Raw genomic sequence first — 21,474 nt, forward strand, 5'->3', positions numbered from 1 at the left:
GCTCAGACGTTTCCTCCCAGACCAGCGGAGAGGAGCGTCTGACATGGCCGGGAAAACGAAAACGAATCCACACCCTGCCCCTCCCAACGACCATGACTTGTTAACCCAGATGCCTGGCTGGTGCCCTGCAGGTTTGGATGCTTGGCGGGGCTCCATGGGGTGATGGGTGTGGGAATGACCAATGGGGCGGACCCAGGCATCCAGGGTTTGGGCCCACCCTGGGGGGGCGACTGCTCATGGGGCTGTATCGCTGCGGCTTCAACTGCAAAGGGAGCGCCTCCCAGAGCTCACCGGACCTCCTGCGCGGGATGTGGCAATCATCTACCGCCTCCCTCATTTCCTCGCTGATGGGGCCGGAGTTCATGTGAGCAGACCCTATTCCCTCCCATCTCCCACCCCCTGGCAGCGGCTTTCCACGTGCGGCAACCCTCTTCCTGGCTTACCAGAGGCCCGCAGCTCAGCCTATCAGGGAATGAAAGTCCTCAGTGCCTCCCCCCTCCCCGCGGACATTCATGGGTCATGGTTCCATTTCCACCCCTCAGCCTGACATTACATTGGGGGGGAAGGGGGCAGGGAGGCTGAACAGGGTCTGCTTAATACAATTGTGGTGATGTGTGAGTGGAAATGTGTGACGGGGTGCTGGGGGAGGGGCTACAGACAAAGTCAGGCAGGCAAACACAGAAGTTTGTTGTTTATAAACTCGTTTTATTAAACTGGAAAAAGTGCCCTTGTTTCTAGGCTGGAAAGGGAGCCAAGGCATCTCGCACAGCCCTCCTTCTTGCTCCCAGGGGTGAGGCTGAGATGCAGACTGCTGTGAGATATTGCTTCTTGGGCTGAATCCGAATGTCACTCGCATAGGATTGGGGGGGCGGGGCAGGGAGGAGCAGACATGCTCGGGACGTGCCTGCAAGAGAAAGACACACATGTAGGCTTTGCCTCGTTCCACGGCCAAGGCAGACTCCACACTCCAACATCTGAGAAAATGCACATAGTAGAGAGCACCAGCGGCAGTGACCAGCTGATGCAAGACCGTCTGGTGAGAGTGCACTCCGCCTTGGGGTGCTTTTACCGTTAAGGGAGGAAACGAGCTAGTAGTTACAAACACGTGGTCAAGAGTAGTTTTCTGGGCAACTGCCTCTGGGGCAGGCAGGGGCTGCCGCCATCGCCCCCCCCCCTCGCCAAGCCTCACCTGAAGAGGCTAGTGATCAGGTGGGTTCAGGTGATGGGGCAGTTAGCACTAATCAGTGGGACAGGTTAGCCGTCGCCCCATCTCCTCCTTACCTGTCAGTGCTCCCTCGCTCCTTACTGAGCTGGAACTTCAGAGTCAGGACACCTGCAAGGAAACAGGAGTGGCTCTTGTTAGTTAGCCAGACATTCTGGACTTTGCCCTTCTTCCCTTCAGCGAGTGCACAGTTCTCCCACTTTCCTCACGAAGTCCCCAAAGTGCACCCAGTGCCTGCCACCGTGAGCACCCTCTTCCCCACCTCGTGTTCAAAGTGTCCATGGCGCACTGCAAACAGGCAGAGCTTACCGCCATGTGATCACTTGGTAGGGGCAGGGCTGGCCGAATGTTTTATAGGGTGCTTTTGAGGGTGATTGGGTGCAAAGAGGAGGGCTCGTCCACGCCGGGAGCACACGCTGATTGGTCCCCATGATAGTTTCCATCCTATGCTCCTTCAGGCCATGGGGGTGGGGCGCTCAGAGAGGGGGCCAAGTTTTCGCCGTTCAGTGGGCGCCTATGGGCTATGCCTTGTTCTTTTGTGGCATAGCTCTTTTGTGCCACTGTGGGCGTTCCCGCTTTTGGAAGGGCTTAGGGAGCAAACTAACTTCGGCCCCGCCCTCCTCCCTGCTCCCTCCTGTGCCGACGCAGGGTTCTACGATGCTTCTCCACCTCCACCCGGCCGCCTCTCGCTTGTGGCGGCGCCAGCCTGCCAGTGGTCCTGCACCTCGTGCCACCACCAACGGAAGGGCATTTACGCGCATGTAGGAGCCAGTTCCACCGTCGCAAGACTTACTTTGGTTCCTATTCACTTTCCCCACCCCCGTTAGGATTGCACTGCCCAACATACATGATAAAATCACATTTTAAAATTATGAAACCATCCCAAACTATAACAATAACATCATCAAAACAGTTAAACCACAGCTGAAAATATACAAAAACACAAACAACTATTAAAATTTTTAAAACAATTAAAAATATTGGGCATGAAAGAGAGATTGCCAGGGAACGTCAAACAAACAAACAAACAAAAAGCCTTCACTGGATGGTGGAAAATGACAACAGAAGGGGATAGATGAATCTCCTTGGCTAGAGAGTTTGATTTTTGGTGTACAACCAAGAACACCATCTCCTGGGTTGCTACCCACCTAATCTCAGAAAGCAAGGGCACGTGAAGCAGGGCCTTGGAAGATGACCACAGTGGTTTGGTAGGTGCATAAGTGAGTAGGTAGTCCTTCAGGTATACTGGTCCCAAGTTATATCAGCCTTTGAAGGTCAATACCAGCACCTTGAATTTTGCCCAGAAACAAATTTGGAGCTAGTAGATGGGCCAAGAGTGGAACAATATAATCCCTATGACCCATTTGGCACAAGTTGGGTCTAAGAGCATCCCAAAACTACAGGCAGTGAATGCATATACTTCCTGCATTTACAGGTGTATATCTATTTGTAAGATAGAGCCAAAATGCATTCACTTTGCAATTGAAACCATGGGCCAGGACCTGGTTTGCATCCCATGTTCAGCTGTACATTCATTAAGCACGACATGAGAATTACTCGATTCATATATTTTTTAAAAAATCAACAGATCGCACATACATTCAACGTCTTGTGAACAGGCAACTCTCTGATTCTAAAGGTTTATGATGCTGCCATCAAGGTTTCATTCTGGCTTGTCTTTCTCTTACTTCTCTATTTTAACGGGTGACCAGTTTCTTTCTTCACAAAGCCAAGAAATAAAGTCTCTGGCTATTAACACTTCAAAAGGTATGGCAGGGCTGTGCCTAATATCACAATTACCAAGGAAAACAGCCTTTCTAGAGAGAAGCCAAGCCTTGCCTAGTATCAAGCAATCAGACCGTTAATCCAGGTCTCTCAAACGAGAAATCTTTTTTTTAGAATGCAAAGATTCTGCTGTGTCAACATTCTGCCAAGGAAAGAATTACAGCTGTCCTGTATTGGCCTCTTGGCCACAACTGGGATTCAGCCTTTTCACAAGAACAGTTTCACTTTCCACTTCCAGTTGTTTGGCTCTAGCTAGGAGTCAGTTCAAAGTTTCCTCCTGATGCGCTTTTGTAGTTACAAGTTGCCTCTTGGTTGTCAGCCTTTTGTGTGGTTTCCTTTTCTTTAGATCTTTTAGATAATTTAATTTAATTTATTGCATTTCTAGCCCACCCTTCCTGCGAGCGGGCTCAGGGCAGGTAACAACATTAATAATATTAGAATAACATAAAATACAATATAAAATCAATAATATAATATAAGATATAAAAATTAAAACCAAATCCAAGTGGCACTGTGTGATGCTAATACACCTCATCAGGAATTCGTTAGGGTAGAGAGTGCAGGTTGCAAATGTCTCAGCTAAACAGTAAACCAAGGCCACAGCAGAGAGGCTGAATTTAGGGAATGTGGCCATTTTCTGAGGTTGCCAGTTCCCCAATGGGGGCGCAGGATTCCCCGCTCCCACCCTCCACGCCCCGCCCCCACTTACCTGGCCAGCTGGGGGAAAGGCGGGGGAATGCGCCTCCCAGGGCACGTTCCCAGGTGGCGCAGCATGAACCTGCATTCTGCAGTGGGCCGATTTGGGCCCCAAATGTGCTCAGAGCAAAAACATTTGAAAGGAAGGCGGGCAATGGTGATGAAAGTGCTCAACCTCCCCTCCAAACCTGCTTTTTAGAGGAACTGCTGAGGCTGCCTGTGACCACAAAGTGCAAGGTAAGTGCTTTTGGGGAGTGTGTGTGGATGCTGAGTTTTCAGAGCAACTCAGCAAAACACACACAATATCCAGGACAAGGGCGGGGAAGACCGGCTCTGTGGAAATGGCCTATGCTATCTTTCCAGAGACCTGTTTGAGGCAGCTTTTCACAATAATAAATACCTGCCTAAGCATTTCCCACACAAACAGCTCAGATACTCCTCAAAATTCAGAGGACTATTTGAATTGTCCACCAAGATCCCAATTAAATGTGATAACTACAACTGTCTCCAAGCACAGCTTCTCCTTGCCTGGAAACTATTTTGGAAATAATCAAGATCCTGGATACCTGCCATCTCACCTTACCCCTCATTTTCAAGCTTAGAAAAAAAAGATTTCTGATTCAAGCCTCTTGTCCTGCAATTGGAATTATAATCTGTTCCATTTTTTGATTTGTCTTCACTAAAGCCACTGGAGTGCTGTGAGGCAAAGCTAGAATTCTCTTTATTGGTTCCAGGGTTGAGATCAGACATTCATTCCAACCTGAGATTTCTGCACCATATAAAAGTTGCAGGATGGCCTTACACCAGAACAATTTCAAGACCGACTCAACTAAAATCTTTCTTTCAAGATGTAAAATTTAAAGATGGCCCCAGAGGTTTTAAAAAATGAGGCTTTTGTTTTGGCCAGGTGGGCTTTCCATGAGAGGGTTTCACTAAATGTCACCCCAAGATACTTAAAGATTCTGCATTGTTCAATGGGATTGCCTTCTATTAACCATTTAAATCATTGCAGTCTCTCCACAAAGACTATTACTGGGGTCTTGGCAAAGCTGATGTTTAAGGCCTCACCCTTACAGAAATTACCCAGTTTGTTCAGCATCCCCCTTAAACCAATACAGATTAAGGACACCAACACCATGTCATCTGCGTATAGGAGAATCAATACTTCCAATCTCCCACACAGATAATGGAAAGAACTCAGGGCCTGACAAACTTGGAACGGTATCATTTAAATACAGATTGAAGACCAAAGGGGCCCAAACACAACTCTGTTTGACCCCCTCCCCACTAAGTAACCAGTCTCTGTTTAAGAGCCTGTGGAGCCTAGCATAGGGCTGCCAGTCCCCCAGTGGGAGTAAGAAGGCAACCACCTACCAGAGAGTAACAACCTCCAATAAATCAACCACAATTCAAAAAGGTCAATCTGAAAAATTTAAGGTGCTGAAAGTGCTCAGATATGCTCACAATAAGTACAATAAATATAGCAAATACAATTCATATATACACAATGTATAGCAAAAGACATTTTGGGAAGAGTTCAAGAGGTACTCTACACCAATTTCTAATGAACACACCATATACAATACTATGAGCCTAAAAGGCTTAGTGCAATAAATACTAATTTCTATACATAAATATACAATCACTGGAAATAAATTTTGCAGGTAAGTAATAGATTTTCAAGTCCATGAATATGTTATGATTGTTTCTTCTTTCTTTACAGGTCCTCTGAGAAAAAGACATGATGCCTGACTTCTTCAAAAGGAGTAACATGTACAGAGTCTTGAAGAAGAGACTGTCAAGATGGAGCCTAACAGGCATTTCCCAGCATTATTAATCCCATTTCGTAATACCAACTTTTTCAAAGTATCAACATTATCAAGACCATCAGAGCATCATGTTACCAAGCAATTTCAATAACCAAATGGTGTGTGTTATAGACAGAGAATCCTGTCTATAACACACACCGTCTACAACACACTTTCTTACCTTCACGGTATTATCCAGGGGAGCCCTTCTCTTTGCTTTTGAGTCCCTCAGTGGGGGCAGGGGATTCCCTGTTCACCTCTCCCCCCACCCCCGCCACCACTCACCCTGCTGTAGGGTTCCCAGGTCCCTACACCCTCCCAGTACCTACTGGGAGTCTGCTCCCTGCGTGCACACAAGGAACACACATGCTCCTGGGCCAATGTGATGACATCACTTCTGGAAGTGACATCACACTGGCCATGGGAGCCCTAAATGAAGTGCAGAAGCAGTGCAACAATGTCACTTCTGTGCATGTTCCTGGGGTGCCTGCTGGAGGCCAGAAACCTCCCACCAGTGGCCAGAGACCAGAAGGCAAGCAGGTAAACTGCTGGGAGATTATCTGCCACCAGTGGGCACCTGAGATCCCTACCTTGCCAACAAGGGGGGAAAGGCCTGACGAACAGTCCTGGGAGGCAAAAAACCTCTTGGATCAGTGTACAGTGGGCATGCTCCCACTGGTCTCTACAATGTCACTTCCTTAAGTAACACCATTGTGACCGGCAATGGCCATGCTCCCGTGTTTCACAGGGGCCCAAACTGGCCTCTGTGAAGTGAGGGAGCATGCCCGCTGGTCATGATGATGTCACTCCCAGAAGTGATATCATCACACCCACTGGAAGTGTGCACAAGGAGATCAACAGAGGTAAGTGCCAGGTCCCCTATGTCCTGCTGGGAGAGTAAGGAGACCTCGCAACCCTACTCTAGTAGATATGAAATGAATGAAATACTGTCCTCAAGTCATAGCTGACTTATTGAATGAAATTCCCGAATCAGGAACAATAGGCATTTATCAATATTAGTGCCTACTAGTTTTGTCCACAATCAGTTCTGATCTACTAAGTCAAAGGCAGCAGTTAGATTCACAAACGCAGCAAACAAGTCCTCAGCGGGGCCCTTAATACTCTGCCAAGCTAGCTGGGCAGTGATCAATAGTGCCTACATCTTTGCTGGACCCTGCTTGCTCAGGATGAAGTTATTGGATGTCTCCCAGTCCTCCAGTTTGCATAGCAAGAATTTGCTGTTCAGATGGAGGCTATATCTAGCAAGCTAATTGGTCAATAATTTCGGGAGACCGATTTGCAATCCTTTTAAAATATTGGGAGTACAATGCTCAGTTTCCATCCTGAAGGAAAAACATGTTAGATTTATTTGAGTAAACAACTTGGCAAAGATGGATGCCCACCAGTCAGAAAAGGATTTAAACAACTCCAGGTGGAACAGGTCCTCACCAGGAGACTTACCAGAGGAGAGAAAGGAGATGTAGCCTCTTCCTTTAAATACTGCAGCAAGCGGCCATTGTGGTGAGGTGGACAGATCTAAAAGTGGTGTCTACCGCACTGCCTCATTCTCCTGAATGGAGGGGAGGTGAATACCTAACTGTTCTGAGCCTGCCAGTCTTTTGCTGAGTTCTGAGCCTCCAATAGAGGGGAGGAGGATCAGCTTAAACGGAAGGAAACAAGTTCTCAGAACCAGGACCCCTCTTTTCTTGGGCTGCCAGACCTAGTTCCTGCCATTGCAATTTAGCAAAGTCAAGCTTCTTCTTCCTAAGGAGTTTCTTATAAGCTGACTTCAATGAGATGAGATGACAGATAGAAATTCCTTTCTTATGGTGACTAATCTGTCGAATATAATGTACTAGCTCTTTCCTGGTAATTCTGCATTCCTGATCAAACCACCCTCTGCCAACATGAGTTGAAATTTCAGGGATTCTATCGTTAGAAAGAAGAGGTTTGAGAAGCTGGGTTATGCCTTCAAAACACTTGATGGCATCAGAGCCATCCTGCATTAGTTCTTGGCACAGTGACCAGAGGTGACCCTTCATCAGAGAATGAGCTACGCTGGTGTGTAGTGGTTTAGTTTAGTTTGGTTTAGTTTATTATATTTATATCTCACCCTCCCCTCATGCAGGGTTAGGGTGGCTCACAACAATATTTAGATACAAATTTAAAACATATACATAAAACCATAACAATCAATACATAAGGCGTCAGTGCTCACATAAGAGGCTGTCCTAGAACTATAAAGTACAAATGGTACAGGTGGAACAGTTGCTCTCAAGGCAGCATGGCGGGAACATGGCAGTCAGGGACGGTCAGGGAGGGACATCATCAGGCCTCAGTCATAGGCCTGGTGGAACATCTCCATTTTACAAGCCTTGCGGAACTGCAGCAGATCCCACAGGGCCCAGATCTCCACTGGGAGAGAGTTCCACCAAGCCATGCCAGGGCTGAAAAAGCCCTGGCCCTAGTTGAGGCCAGATGGATGTCCCTTGGGTCGGAGACCACCAGCAGCTGCTTGTCAGGTGAGTGCAAAGCTCTCCATGGGACGTATTGGGAGAGGCAGTCCCATAGGTATGTCAGTCCCAGTGCATGTGGACCACTTGACTCTCCTAACACAAGACTTAGATCCCTCTAGGGGAACATGGACAGGACCAAGCAAGATGTTACACCCACCTCCAAACTGAAGCAAAAGTCCCTTGCTGCCTTTTTGAGTGAAGCACATTCCACAGTTTATGTGGATGTATGTTACATTTGTCAGTTAACATAGGATTTCTAGTGTTGGACATTATCTCTGTAGACTTGACTGCTTCAGTTTCTTAATTCTCTGAATCATGGGCTTGTATAATTCCCTTCAGTAAAACTCATTACTCATTGCATTCATTCCAGATTCTTAGTATTCCTTCTAGGCTCGTAAAAGAGCTTCACCTTTTAACAGCAGATTCCTTATCTGGATGGGTCATAGCCCAGACTGGGGGTTTCTTAAGCCAGGTATCAGTCCATAGGAATGAGAGATGGTAGAAGGACTGTCTACTTTACACTTGGGCTAATTGGTATGGATTTGTGCTGAACTGGAAAGTGGGCCACATTCACACTGACACAATTCTAGAATGCATGTCAATCTATCCATGCAGTTAGGACAAGGAGTTAATTCTCTAAACAGGGATCTTTATTTAGGTAGTCAATGCAGCCATGTATCACACATGGTAAGAGAATGATGAGGGGCAGGATTCTGCATGTCATTATCTTTTTCACCATACCATAGTTCTTTTATGTATGCTGCATCCATCAGGCATGTTAAGAAAATTTTCCTATACCTGTATTGATTTTAGCTAGACTCAGTTAGATAAGCATCAGCAAACTTTGGTTCTACTGAAAGGCATGCTGGAATGAGTCTTGGCTGCCTCCCTTCCTTTGCCTGTCTCTTCACCTACATGAAATGGCCTTGCTAAATTAGCAATTAGGCTGAACATATTGGGAGATGGAGATGTTCCAGAATGTCATGATTTACAACAGGAGATGGCCTTGAGAGTGTCTGGATGTTGTGGCTTTGATTCCCCAATACTCCACTGATTGTCTCTCTCGAATGTACTTCTCTTGATAAGCAAAGAGATAACAAGAGGGGCCATAAGGGTATCAAGTGTAACACTTAACAGACCATAGTGCCTGTCAATCTTTTAGAATTTTCTGAAGAGATGTGTTTGTATTTTTGTAAAAGTAACTTGATATTCAAAATAGCTTGTCTGATGGTTTGTTTTTAAGAGAGTGTATAAGCTAGCAGGCATTCCTTGCATGGCATGCATGGTCAGAGATATCTGCTGCACAGCAGTTTATATGGGTCTTTTTACTCTAATAAACTCTTTTTATTTTGCCAACATTTCTGCCTTGGTTATTGGGGTGCTAAGTTCTGATTTGGGGCCTCCCTCTATTGGGATACTGATGAGTTCCCCCACAAGGCACATCCTGTGATTCCTTGTATCTGCCATATAATTAAATATGGGATCACTACATATACACAAGTTCTGTGTGGCTTTTGGATGCTCGGTGTTGTATGAGCACATCTCAATGTGGGAAGAGGTGAAGGGTTGTTGTTGTTGTTTTTTTCAGAAATTCCCTTATTTCCCTAATTGCTTTTCCGTCGCTCCTCTAACAGATCACTCCAGAAAGTACCTCTGTTTAGACCAAGGCTACAATAAAAGTGATGCTCCAATATAATAAAAAAGAAAAGTCATCAAAGAAGAGTGTGTGAAAATGTTTTTGGTAGGACAGAGTAATCTTTGCTTGTGGTGAGGCAGGCTCATCCTTCTGTTCTCTCTGTTCCCAAATTTGCAAGGCTTTGCAACGCTTCAAAAACCTGCAAAACCTGTTTGACCCCAGGCAATGGCAGGGTGCAAGAAATGAGTATGTACCCACAGGTAAATATCTATCACAAACCTCATTAAAAAACTATCTCTAGCCTGACAGAGAGAGAGAGAGAGAAGACAGTTCAGATGATAGAACACAGTAAAACTCAGCAGTTTGCAGGATCATATCATGCTGTTTAATTTTTGCCATTGGGCTGATGATACTTTAAAACACTAGGCTTTCCAATTTAGACAAAAGATTAGTATGGGAAGGCAAGATGAGGTTTATGAAACTATACTAATAATGGAGAAAGAACTTTCCCCCTCTATTCCGTAATGCTAGAACTCAGGGGTACCCAGTTAATATAATAGGTGCAAGCTCCAGGATGGACCAAAATTAAGTATTCTGCTCAACTTATAACTTACGGAACTCACTGCCACAGGATGTAATCGTGGTTGCTAACACATTTCAAATAGACATTTGCGGCAAATTTGCACATCAACTACTATTATCCATAACTACTCATCTCCATGTTCAGACTTGGTTATCTCCAATTAACGGTTACTGGGGATCAACAGGAGCAAGCTGTCAATAAATCAAATGTTCAGCCTCACCAAATATGTGGATACAACTCCAGAGACTGGAATGCTGAACACACAAGACAGATCTTTCTAAAAATCCAAGAAAAGCTGCAGGTTTACAGAAAAATCAGAAATCTTTTTTAAAATTTGGGGGGGGGGGTTAATCCCCCCAAATTAAAACACCACCTGTAGCTTTAAGAAACAAATGCCCTTAGTAGCCATTACTAGGCAACCACTACAGTATTGCCAATTGAAATCTTGTTTTCTGTGCATAAAAGAGAGACAGAGGAGGTAAGACTGTTCTGTTTTGGCCTTTGAGAGAGGGCTCATCTGGGCCAGGTCTGGTAGCAACCACTGGGTGATGTGCTACTATACAACTTGCATAATTCACTCAGGCCCAGGCCCAACAGCAGCCACCACAAAAAAGCCTGTGTTGTGTAGTGGTTAGAGCTTCAGACTAGGATCTGTAATATCCAGGTTCAAATCCCCACTCTGCCAAGGTTCTTGCTAGGTGATCTTGGGCCAGACATACACTCTTAACCTAACCTCCCTCCCTAGGGTTGTTGTGAGGATAAAACAAAAGAGGAGAAATGATGTAAGTTCTTTGGGTTCCCCATTGTGAAGAAAGGTAAAGAAGTAAATAAATAATAAATATAATAGAAAATGGAGGAGATGAAATCTAAGGTGGTGAGTGAGTGGAAGAAAGTAGGGAAAGGTGGGGATGTCATGGTTGCCATGAGGAGGGAAGAGGAAATAGTGTGGGGAGGGGGTCAAGGGGAAAGTGAAGTGGCCTCGTACATCCTTGCAGGTTCCCCTCCATGCCACTTGACTTGGCCTGGTGGCTGAAACCAGGAAACTTGGCCAGACTTTTCCCAAATAGAGGCTTGGGGGGGGAGGGAAAGGGGGGAGCAAATAAAAGTAGGTTGGCTGGTGAGTAGGAAGCAGAGAAAGAGTGAGGGAAGGCTATGGGGGCTTTCAGGGAAGGGAAAGAGTAAACAGTGGGGGAAGGAAAATGAGAAACCCCCCAGTCCTTGTAGCTCCCCACATGTAACCACCACTCCCTTGCTTGGAAGCTTCTTGGGCGTCTGCTTGGCCATGATAGGCTTGAGAATGCTCGACTAGATAGATCTTTACTCTGATCCAGCAGGGCTCTTCTTACAGAGCATTATGTTCTCTCGCTAAAACAAAGAGCAAGAATGCTAGTAGTATATCTGGCAATAAATTGGGATGCTGTCAAGGTGAAACAAAACTCAGCAGAATACATTGGGAGTCACACACTTTCAGAAGTGTCTAATCCCACAACAAAGAGAAGAAGACCAAAGTACATCAGCTGAGTGGCCACCCTCAGAAAAGAGATTTTTGATTTCCGGGAAAGGCGAGGTTTGACTGAGATACGAGCCCTCTGGGGCGCGTGGTAGCCAATCGGCGCTTCCGAAAGCAGATTGTCTCCGACGAGCGGCCAATCAGGCGCCGAAAAAGAGGCTCTCGGAGAGGCATCGCCTCAGAGCGGGCTCGTTCCTTTATTTGTAGCGCGGTAATAAAGCCTTCTGCCAGTGAGCGGTTTTTGCTAGCGAAGGGACGGTAGCCGGCGGACGGTCGGTGTGGCCCCGCGCGGATGGCTCCCCCACAGCTGGACAGCGACGCGCCTGTGAGGGAGAAGGAGGTGGTGGGCAGCGGCGGCAGCGCACCCCGCGGTTTCTTCACTTGGGAAGAGGTCGGGCTGCGCACTGGTCGGATCCAGCCTTACAACGAGCACTGGCTGGTGATCGACCGGAAAGTCTACGACGTTAGCCGCTTCTACAAGCGGCACCCGGGAGGCGCCCGAGTGATCCGGCATTATGCCGGGCAGGATGCCACGGTGAGAAGGGTGTGGGCTTAGCCGGGTTGCACGCGCCGGCGATGAAATCTGGACGGATTACCGGCTGCTCTTCACCCGGGCGGCCCTCGAGCGGAGTTCATCCGCGTGGGTGACGGATGAGGGCTGCGCGCAGGTGTCCTTCCCGGCGAGGGGGCTTCGCGCTCATTCCCACGACTGGCTCCCCCTAGCCTGCCCTGGTAAAGCGGGACCTCGGAGCCGCCTGTCCCTACTCCTCTCCAGGGAGCCACCGGTTAGTTTAGGCTGCTTCACGTTGGCATGATGCTGCCACGTGATTGGGCTACTGGGCCGAGTGCCACGCCGCTGAAGTCCCCCGTCCTTCCTCCCTTGCTCCGCGGGTAACTATGCTTAGGATCCAGAGGAGTTAGCCGTGTTAGTCTCCAAGGCAAGGAGACCACGTGTCTCGGCCGGTATTCTGGAGAGGCAGCGCAAAAATTGGCTGAAGAGAGAACAACATGCCCCCGAACACCTTCTACCGACGTAAGATCCATTTAAACCCGAGAGTCTTTAGGCTTACAAAGTGCCCGACAGTAAGGTCTGTGTTCATCCTAACTTCTCTTCGGCAAATACATACTGGCATGTTGCGGACCTGTAAAGTCTCACCCAACGTCTAGTCTCCCCTTCTCTTTTGCTCATGCTGCCAACGCCTCCTCTCCTCCCGCCGCTGCCACAACCACTACCTTGTTCCCTCCTGCAGCTGCTTTCTCCCCCTGCCTTAAGCAGTTCTTCTGTTTTTTGTTGTGTTGCTGTTTTTAATGCCCGGGTGTGTGGCATTATTAGCCGGTAGCTGATGTCATGTTTGTTTGTCTGAGTTGAAGGGAAATAGAGACAGTTAAAGCAATAGTCTGCATTACTAGCTTGTTCGATTGGGAGTGCCTCTCTTTTGTATTCCATGAGAGGTTTGTTGGCATTTGTGGGATTTGGAACCTCACTAGGGATCCAAGTTCAAAATTAATAATGTGACTTCAGATGCAAGCTTCACTAAGTCATATATAAAAGAGCATAATACAAACTTGCAAATAATAATTACTAGATCACCTTCCTATACATACCTGTATTAGTTGTTTATGGCCCAAATAAGTAGAAAGCCAGCTTGTTAAGCTTGCCATCTGGAGACACAAACTTTTCCCACACAGCAGTTATTCGCTGTGTCCTTGCTTCCATGAATGCACATTGGCAATGAAGCATCCACACACAGCTTTTTTTTTCATACACTTTTCTTGGCTCAGCTCCCCCCCCCCAGCTGCCAGTTCCCTCTGTGCCACCAGGGGGATGTTTTCTTTCTTTCTTTTTAAACGGTAATTGCTGGATCTCTATATTGTTAGACTGTTATAATAATCTATTGCCAAGACTTACTCATTCCTGTGAATTCCCAGGTTTCATTTTTTTTAAAATTCTCAAGTCCTTTTTGTTGAAGAACTATAACATTGTCACTTTCCCTTTATGCTTTCACAACAAACAAGCTAGATACTTACCTTAAAGTGAGAGCTGGGAATCCAGAGGAGCTAGTAGATCATGGCAGTAGTTTGTTATAACATTATAAGACTATATTGATTTAGTAATTATTGATTTTTAAGAAGTCCTCTGCTGAGACAAGGAAAATGCTGCTGCTGTGGGCAAGTCCTTAAAACTGTGCACCTTCCCAACCAAACAGCGGGCAAATCTTTTCCAAAAAGATCATATCAAAAGGTTTTGGAAAGATTGCAGCAGAGAAAACCTGGAAAGTAGATCAAACCTGGAAAGTAAGATGATGTCATATGAATGTTTCAAAAAAGCTGGCTCCTATTTAGATGCCAAACCTCCATCAGGAAAAAGACAAAGCACCTCCTTTTTAAACCTCCATCAGGAGGCAATCATATTCTTACTTGTGAGCAGGCAAACGGATTCTTACAAGCTATTATAGATTTGCAAATCTTGTTGGTGCCTAGATTACTTTGGTGACATGTTTGTAGAATGATGTTGATCATGATAATATCTAAAGTTAACCTGTAGAACCTGTAACGATGTCCTGAACTAATCTGCAAGGGAAACATTTCAAAATAGATCCACTTTAATACAGAGAGTGGGCCAGAACTGGGACTGTGCCTAGGGATGTGGTTTTAGACTAAACGAGTAGAGCTGTACCTGCAGCTCTTTCCACACTCCCGTTACTTTGAATGGGTGGAACCTTTAATATAACCTGTCGGCAAAAGCTTATGAATGTAACTGTAACATTTAAGATTATTTTTCATACCACCCTGTAACGGTTTGCTTATCTTGCGTGTGTGTTATGTGCTGTCAAGTCGTTTCCAACCTATGGCGACCCTATGAATGAAAGACTTCCAAAATGTTCTATCTCTAACAGACCTACTCAGATCCTGCAAACTGGAGGATGTGGCTTCTTTTATTGAGTCAAGCCACCTCGTTTTAGGTCTTCCTCTTTTCCTGCTGCCTTCCACTTTTCCTAGCATTATTGACTTTTCCAGAGAATCTTGTCTTCTCATGATGCGACCAAAGTACGATAGCTTTAGTCTTGTCATTTTAGCTTCTAAGGAGAATTCCAGCTTGATTTGATCTAGTACCCACTTATTTGTCTTTTTGCCTGTCCATGGTATCTGCAAAACTCTCCTCCAGCACCACATTTCAAATGAATCAAATCCCTTTAAACCTTGTACGTTTGGTTTTGGACCTTAAATTCAGCTCCTCCTTACATTACCTTGAAACTTATATCTCAGGAGAGCTCTGGTCCTAATAAACATTCCCTATATTTCTATTTACAGAGCTTAGGTTTTGTTCTGCTTTTGCCCCAAGCTCTCAAGAACAACTTCCCTTTCGCATTTGTATGACTTGTATATTGCTGCCTCCCTGACTCCCACAAAATGTTTTCACTGCCACCAAATGCTTTCGCCTTAGGCATCCTTATTATAACTTGTAATATAGGAAGGCTTTGTTAAAGCCGGTAATGTGCCAGAATGGTCAGCATGTTAGGGTGGTTGTATGGAAAATAAAGGATCTTTCTTAAATGAAAGCAGAATTTATTTATAGGTACATATGTTTGATGAATCAAAAAGAGTCCAGTAGCACCTTTAAGACTAACCAATTTTATTGAAGTACTACTGGACTCTTTTTGATTTTGCTACCACAGACTAACACGGCTAACTCCTCTGCATATATGTTTGATGGTTGCAGAATTTTGATAAGTGTATTGGTTTCAGAATAGTTCTTAAGTTGATCGTTTAAGAGGCAGTTATATAATCTTAAGTCCATTCACACAGACTAATTTTCCACACAGATCTTCTCTAACAGAATGAAATCCATGCAGACATAGATTCACACAGGCTTTTCCACACAATGACCCTGACCTAGATAATCTCTCACTCAGATATACACCAACTTTCTTAAGTGTACACACAGTTTGCCTGTCTTAAGAGTATCTCTGAATATCACACATACAGATTCTCTGAGAAACACAGTTTGCTTGTTTTGACCAGAATAAATATTTTGTCTCAAACACACAGGAGCTCTCACACTGCACACAACTTTCCTATCTGGACCAGAATGAACACTTCTGTTTCAGCACAGTAATTAAAAAAACTGCTGCAGTTTGTTCCACCTCCTAGGTTACACCTCCTGTCCAATCAGATTTCACTCCACTCATCCACCCAACCCCTTTTTTTTTCTTCAGAGGAGGCCTGCATTTTAACTAGCAGCAACATCTTTACAAACCCCCACATTAGCAAGAGGAAATAAAATCTAAACTATTTAAATGCAAAACTTTAGTTTCTAATTTTTTTTTAAGCTTGTAAACCTATGGGCAGGGCTTGCTCTTTTTAACATTTTGTATACAGTGCCTAACCTTTGGGATATTTTATAAATCAATATTATTAATGGCTGAAATTTTTTCAGCAAGGTGCTTCAGCAGCAAGGATAAACTGACTTCCCTAAATTCCAGTGCAAGTTAGGGAGAAAATTAATCTGTGCTTCTGCGTCTCCCAGGCGTTTGCTCTCTGTGCATACAGGAAGAAATGTATTCGTGGTAAATGGAGGTATGCAACTGCACATGTATTTTGAGGGGTAGGGATTATGGTAGGTGTTAATCGTCATGCTTGTGGTGAGAAAGACGTACAAGTGAAGTATGAATCTATGCCCATACCTGCTTAGAAGAAAGGGTATGAGTGACAATGCAATCTTATGTAAAGTTTTTCTGGTAAAGGAATGAAAGCAACTTACATTTTTTACATCTTTTTCAGGGGGCTTGAAGCAAAAGATGGAAAGTAGCATTTTGTCCACTTTCTTACTAGTAGTCTATACCAGTCAGTTCCCACTTATTTTCACCCATGGTTATGGTTAGAATCACAGCCGGCGCTACAATAGAGGCAAGGTAAGCAGCTGCCGCAGGCGCTGCTTTCCGAAGGAGGCCCATGTGCCGGCCCCAGCCCTGCCTCCAACAACACCTCAGCCCAACCCAGCACCAGAGCAGCAGTGAGTGACGGGCCCACGGGCTGCACAGTGCAGAAGCAACCAGACTGTGCCTGTTGCTTCGTGCCGCCCCTCAGCTCTCCCCGGCTGGCACTCGTGCCACCCCTCAGCTCTCCCCGCTCGCACTCGCAGCCCCGCTCCAAGCAGAAGCGTGCACTGGCCTACTGTGCTGATCAGCAGCATGAGGCACTGAGGTTGGGCAGGGAAAGGCTGCAGGTGAATTTCTGCAAGAGACGTGACCTGCTCGCATTGAGGGGCCTGGTGTGGGGATCAGATACAGCACAGTGTGCGTGTATTTGGAACGCTTATTATCCGTCTGTTTTGCAGCCCAGGGTTGAACTAGCAGAATGATTCTGCTCCTGATGTAATAAACAGCTTGTAAAGCATTTCTGGAAACAGCCCCCAGAGTGCAGTGCAATGACAGCCCCTGGGAGTAGAAGCAGCATTCCGGGACTGGAATGACAGGCACCAGACTGTAATGATAGACACTTGGAGGAGCAGAAGTGTTCTCGGACTGTAATGACAACTCCCAGAGTGCAATGACAGCCCCTCAGAGCAGAATCTGTGCTCTGGGAAGGAATGACAGATTGCACAGTGGAATGACAGCCCCTAGTAGAGAAGCATTCTTGGAGTGGAATTACAGGCAGCACAATGGAATGACAGTCCCTGGGAATAGCAGAAATTTTCTTGGACTGGAATGACAGCCCCAAAGTGGAATGACAGCACCTAGGAATAGAACTTGTGCTCAGGGACTGGAATGACAGGTCAAAGAGTGGAAAGACTGCTCCTGGGAATACGGTCAGGGTCTGGGACTGGAATGACACCTCCTGTCATTCCACACCCACTGCCATTCCAGTCCTAGTCCACTGATTCTTCTCCCAGGGACTGTCATTCCACTCTGTGGCCTGTGTTGATAGATCAAGATGGGTAGCCGTGTTTGTAGCAGTAGAAAAAAGCAAGAGTCCAGTAGCACTTATAAGACTAACAAAATTTGTGGTAGGGGATGAGCTTTCATGACCCACAGCTTCACTACTGAACTCTTGCACTTTTTTTGTGTTGTGATGCATTTCAATGGAGCCCATGTAAGTAAATTGGCATTCCTGGCTCCCATTTTTGCCAATGAGCCTTCAAGCCTCTCCCATTATTTCCAATGGGCAATCCTGTCATTCCTTTTAGTACATCCCTTTCCCCCTCCCCAGCTGGCATCAATTCTACTTCTCACCTTTCCTCAGGCTTTTTGCGGGGGAGGGGGGGCTGCTTTTGGTGGAAAGAGTGGCTTGTTGTGTGTGCACCGCCACAGAGAAAGGAGGAAGTGAGGTGAGACCCACACAATTCCCTTTCAGTCCCCGTGCAACAGGTAGGAGCAAGTCACTGTTGTTGGGTTTAAAATTGTTTTAAATTCTATTACTTTCCTCCCCCCTTCTCCCTTTTGTCCTCCCTCCCCCTTGCTATTCTCCGATCTCAATGCTGCTCCCCCTTCACTCCAGCAGAGCAGCGCCCCACACTGTGCCCCCCTCCTTATCACCTTCCTTCTCTCATTTCCTAGTTTACATATATCACCCCACCTTCCTGCTCTCCCCTAATAGTTTATTTCAATATTTATACACCACATGCTTAGCTGTCAGCTGCCGTTCACTTCAAACCTAAGGGTGGGGGAGAGGGACGAGCATGGAGGGTAGTTCTCGAAAGGGATCGCTGACAAAGGTGATCAATATTTTAAGGCTTGGAGAGGGTCAGAGAGAAAGAGAAGGCTTCAGCTCAGTCCCCCTTCTAAACATCTCTCTCCTCCAAGTGGGCCCTGTAAGAGAAACCCTCCTTCTACTGCCAAGAGTATCTGGGTTCAGAGAGAGGTGGGAAGAAAGAGAGAGGGAAACTGTTTTACACCCACACACAAAAGGAGGTGTGCTCAAGACTTCAATGCAAGTTGCTGTTTCTGCTCACAAAATAGATTTTTGGCTCACAATAAGAAAAACAAAGATTGTTGTTATTCTCACACTTATTAAAAAATTAAAATTTAAATGAAGAAATAAAAATTAAATTTAAAATGTAAAAAGTTTCAAGTTTTGTGCTTTTCATTTTTCCTACATTTCTTCTGTTTTTTTAAAATTGGTGGTGGTGGGGGGCACAAGTAGGTATCTCGCCTCAGGCGCCAGAAACCCTGGCACCAGCCCTGGTTAGAATGGAATACCATGTGTCATCATAAATTACCATAATATTGTGGTCTTCATCCACTGTTGCTAACCTTTGGGGATGTATTCATGAATGCACAAAGCTATTTATAGGCCATCTGTGAGTTGTTTTAACACTGATATTTTGTGGTTGTTTTAATTTTGTGTATGTTTTTATTTTGTGACTGCCTTGAGAAGGTCTCTATAGTAGTGACATATACAGTTTCTAAATCAATCATTTAGTAAATAAATTGGAGGAAGAAATATAGGGAGCTTTGGTTACCTTAGAGACAAAAAGGAATTCAACCTAGAAAGATTAAATAACATTTTCGTGTAGAAATGGAGGCTTTTGCTCAGAGCATTGATTGGCTTAGATCTCCCAGAGGTTTTCTGAGGAACGAGGAATTTCTGCTTGCAGAGTGCAACCTCCTCACCTTTCCTCTCCTTCCGCAGCTTGAAAAGCCCCCTGAAATTCTGTTCCGGGGGGGCCCCTCGGAAACAAGATTTTGGGGGTGGGGATTTTAGGCTGTTGCTGGAAGGGGAAGCTGAGAAAGTTGAGCCATGAGCTCAAATTCCTCTGCCCACAGAAAGCTTCCAGGGGATCTAAGACCCAATATTTAATTTATAATTGAAGGGATAGAAACATCTGCTTCACAAAGTGTAAATAAATTCATGCAAGTTTTATGTACAAAAATTGTACAATCCACATTGTAGACTGGAAGTGCCACGTGTATCATGAATATATGTGAAAATGTATTTATAAAAAGTGTCTTATCACTTTTTACCCAAGAAGGGCTTCCAAGGGACCTGTGTATGGGTTGCATATAATTTATTTCACATAAATGCTTTCCATGTATGTGCATTTGAGAGTGTAAGACACAGGAGAAAGAAGAAGACCCAGAAAAACAATAGCAGATAGAAGCAAAAGGTACAGAGTAACAAAAATCATTTAACTTTATATGCCAACATGCAGCCAATCGGAAATCTATTTATATAAAACTCTCATATCCCACATTTCCCATGAAAACGTGCTCAAAGCAGATTACAAAATTCAACAAAAACAATAAAAACACATAAATAAATACATAAATAAAATAAAACTAAAGAAGGCACAAGTAGATTTACAGTGCCATCCTAACCAGGTCTATTCAGAATCCTAGTCTAGTCAGTGGGGCTTTTTCCTAGAAAAACGTTCAAGCTAGGGTTCCCATCCCCCCCCCCCGCTTGGGGCGGGGGAATCTCCCGATCCCACCCTCCCTCCCCCGCGCCCGCTTACCTGGCCGGTGGGGGGGGTGCTCCCTGGGGCGCCCCCTTCCCGGGTGGCGCAGCGTGCCCCTGGGTGCAGGGTGTGCTCCCGTGCCACAAGAGCAGGTGGTGGCAGAGAGAAAGCAGGCGGCGGTTGCAAGAGCATGCTGATCTCATTGCCGCTGTCACCCACACTCTGCAGCTGGCGCCAGCAGGGTCAAGGGGCGCAGCAGCAGCAGCAAGAGAGCGAGCTGCGGTGGCCACAGCCTGCTCTCTCTCGTTGCTGCCGCCGCGCCCCTTGTCCCTGCCGCCGCGGACAGCACAGGGGCAGCAGTGGCCGCGGCGCGCTGCGCGCGAGCTCTCTTGCCGCTGCCGCTGCCTGTGTGCTGCCCTGATAGACGCTCCATCTCTGCAGTTTATCCACTTTGTTGGTAAATTGTTTGTGCAGCTGGTGTTCCTTAAACCTTGTAACAGAGATGCATGTAAATAAGCATTTATATTGTAGGCAAACTGAAAGGTCTACAAAATCAAAAAGAGTCCAGTAGCACCTTTAAGACTAACCTGTCTGAAGCAACATTTCATCATTTTCCCCTGCATAGATTTGTATATCGTTTCATTTTATTTTGTGATTTTTCTCCCCCTCTTCCTAGGATGCATTTACAGCATTCCACCTTGATAAAAATTATGTGAGCAAATACTTGAAGCCATTGCTGATTGGGGAGCTTGCACCAGATCAACCTAACTCTGAGCCCAACAAAAATGTGAGTTTTTTCCCAAGGTCAGAAGGGGGAAATGATATATAGTGGAGAGGTTGGGGAGGACCAGAGGCTTTCATTCATAATAAAAGAGCTATACAGTGATTCTGTTGTCAGTGTTCTAGGTTTCCTAAAAGTGTTATCTCATCCAAATTCCATAGTTTTGCCATTCCAGGAAATTCCTGGAGATGTGGGGGTGGTGCCTGGATAGGGGTGGTGCCTGGGAAGGGTGGAGTTTGGGGAGGGAGCTTAGCAGGGATGTGATATCACTCAAGGAGGCAGATCATCTCTGATGGACACCAGCCATCCTTATCTCAGTCTCCAACTGGCCTCTGGCTCTTCATCAAGGCAACAATCAATCACTTTATCCTAGTCTCTATGATATACCATAGAAGAAGCAGAAGCCCTAGAGCAGTCACACTTTGTAGCCACTCTAGGACTTCCATTTCTCCTACACTTTGTGGTATACCAAAGAATCAACCCTTCAACATTGCCATTATCTCTAAGGGAACTGGTATCTGTAATCTGAAGATCAGTTA

General features: G+C 45.7%; 1 protein-coding gene and 1 long non-coding RNA gene across 2 annotated transcripts in view; one reads left to right on the forward strand and one right to left on the reverse strand.

Annotated features, from left to right (window-relative positions):
* Window positions 1-705: 705 nt before the first annotated feature.
* LOC129325028 (uncharacterized) lies at window positions 706-13,464 on the reverse strand. Its single transcript, XR_008596574.1, has 3 exons — window positions 13,362-13,464; window positions 1,282-1,333; window positions 706-904 (listed from the first exon to the last, which is right to left on the reverse strand). It is a non-coding gene; the product is annotated as an uncharacterized LOC129325028 (long non-coding RNA).
* The window catches only part of LOC129325027 (acyl-CoA (8-3)-desaturase-like), a 29,923-nt gene continuing 20,451 nt past the window's right edge, over window positions 12,003-21,474 (forward strand). Inside the window, exons 1-2 of the mRNA XM_054972523.1 lie at window positions 12,003-12,291; window positions 20,831-20,941. Of these exons, the coding sequence (XP_054828498.1) occupies window positions 12,049-12,291; window positions 20,831-20,941 (354 nt within the window). The 5' untranslated portion in view covers window positions 12,003-12,048. The remainder of the gene's footprint in view (window positions 12,292-20,830; window positions 20,942-21,474) is intronic.

Source organism: Eublepharis macularius, chromosome 2, assembly GCF_028583425.1.
Source record: "Eublepharis macularius isolate TG4126 chromosome 2, MPM_Emac_v1.0, whole genome shotgun sequence".
NCBI lineage: Eukaryota > Metazoa > Chordata > Lepidosauria > Squamata > Eublepharidae > Eublepharis > Eublepharis macularius.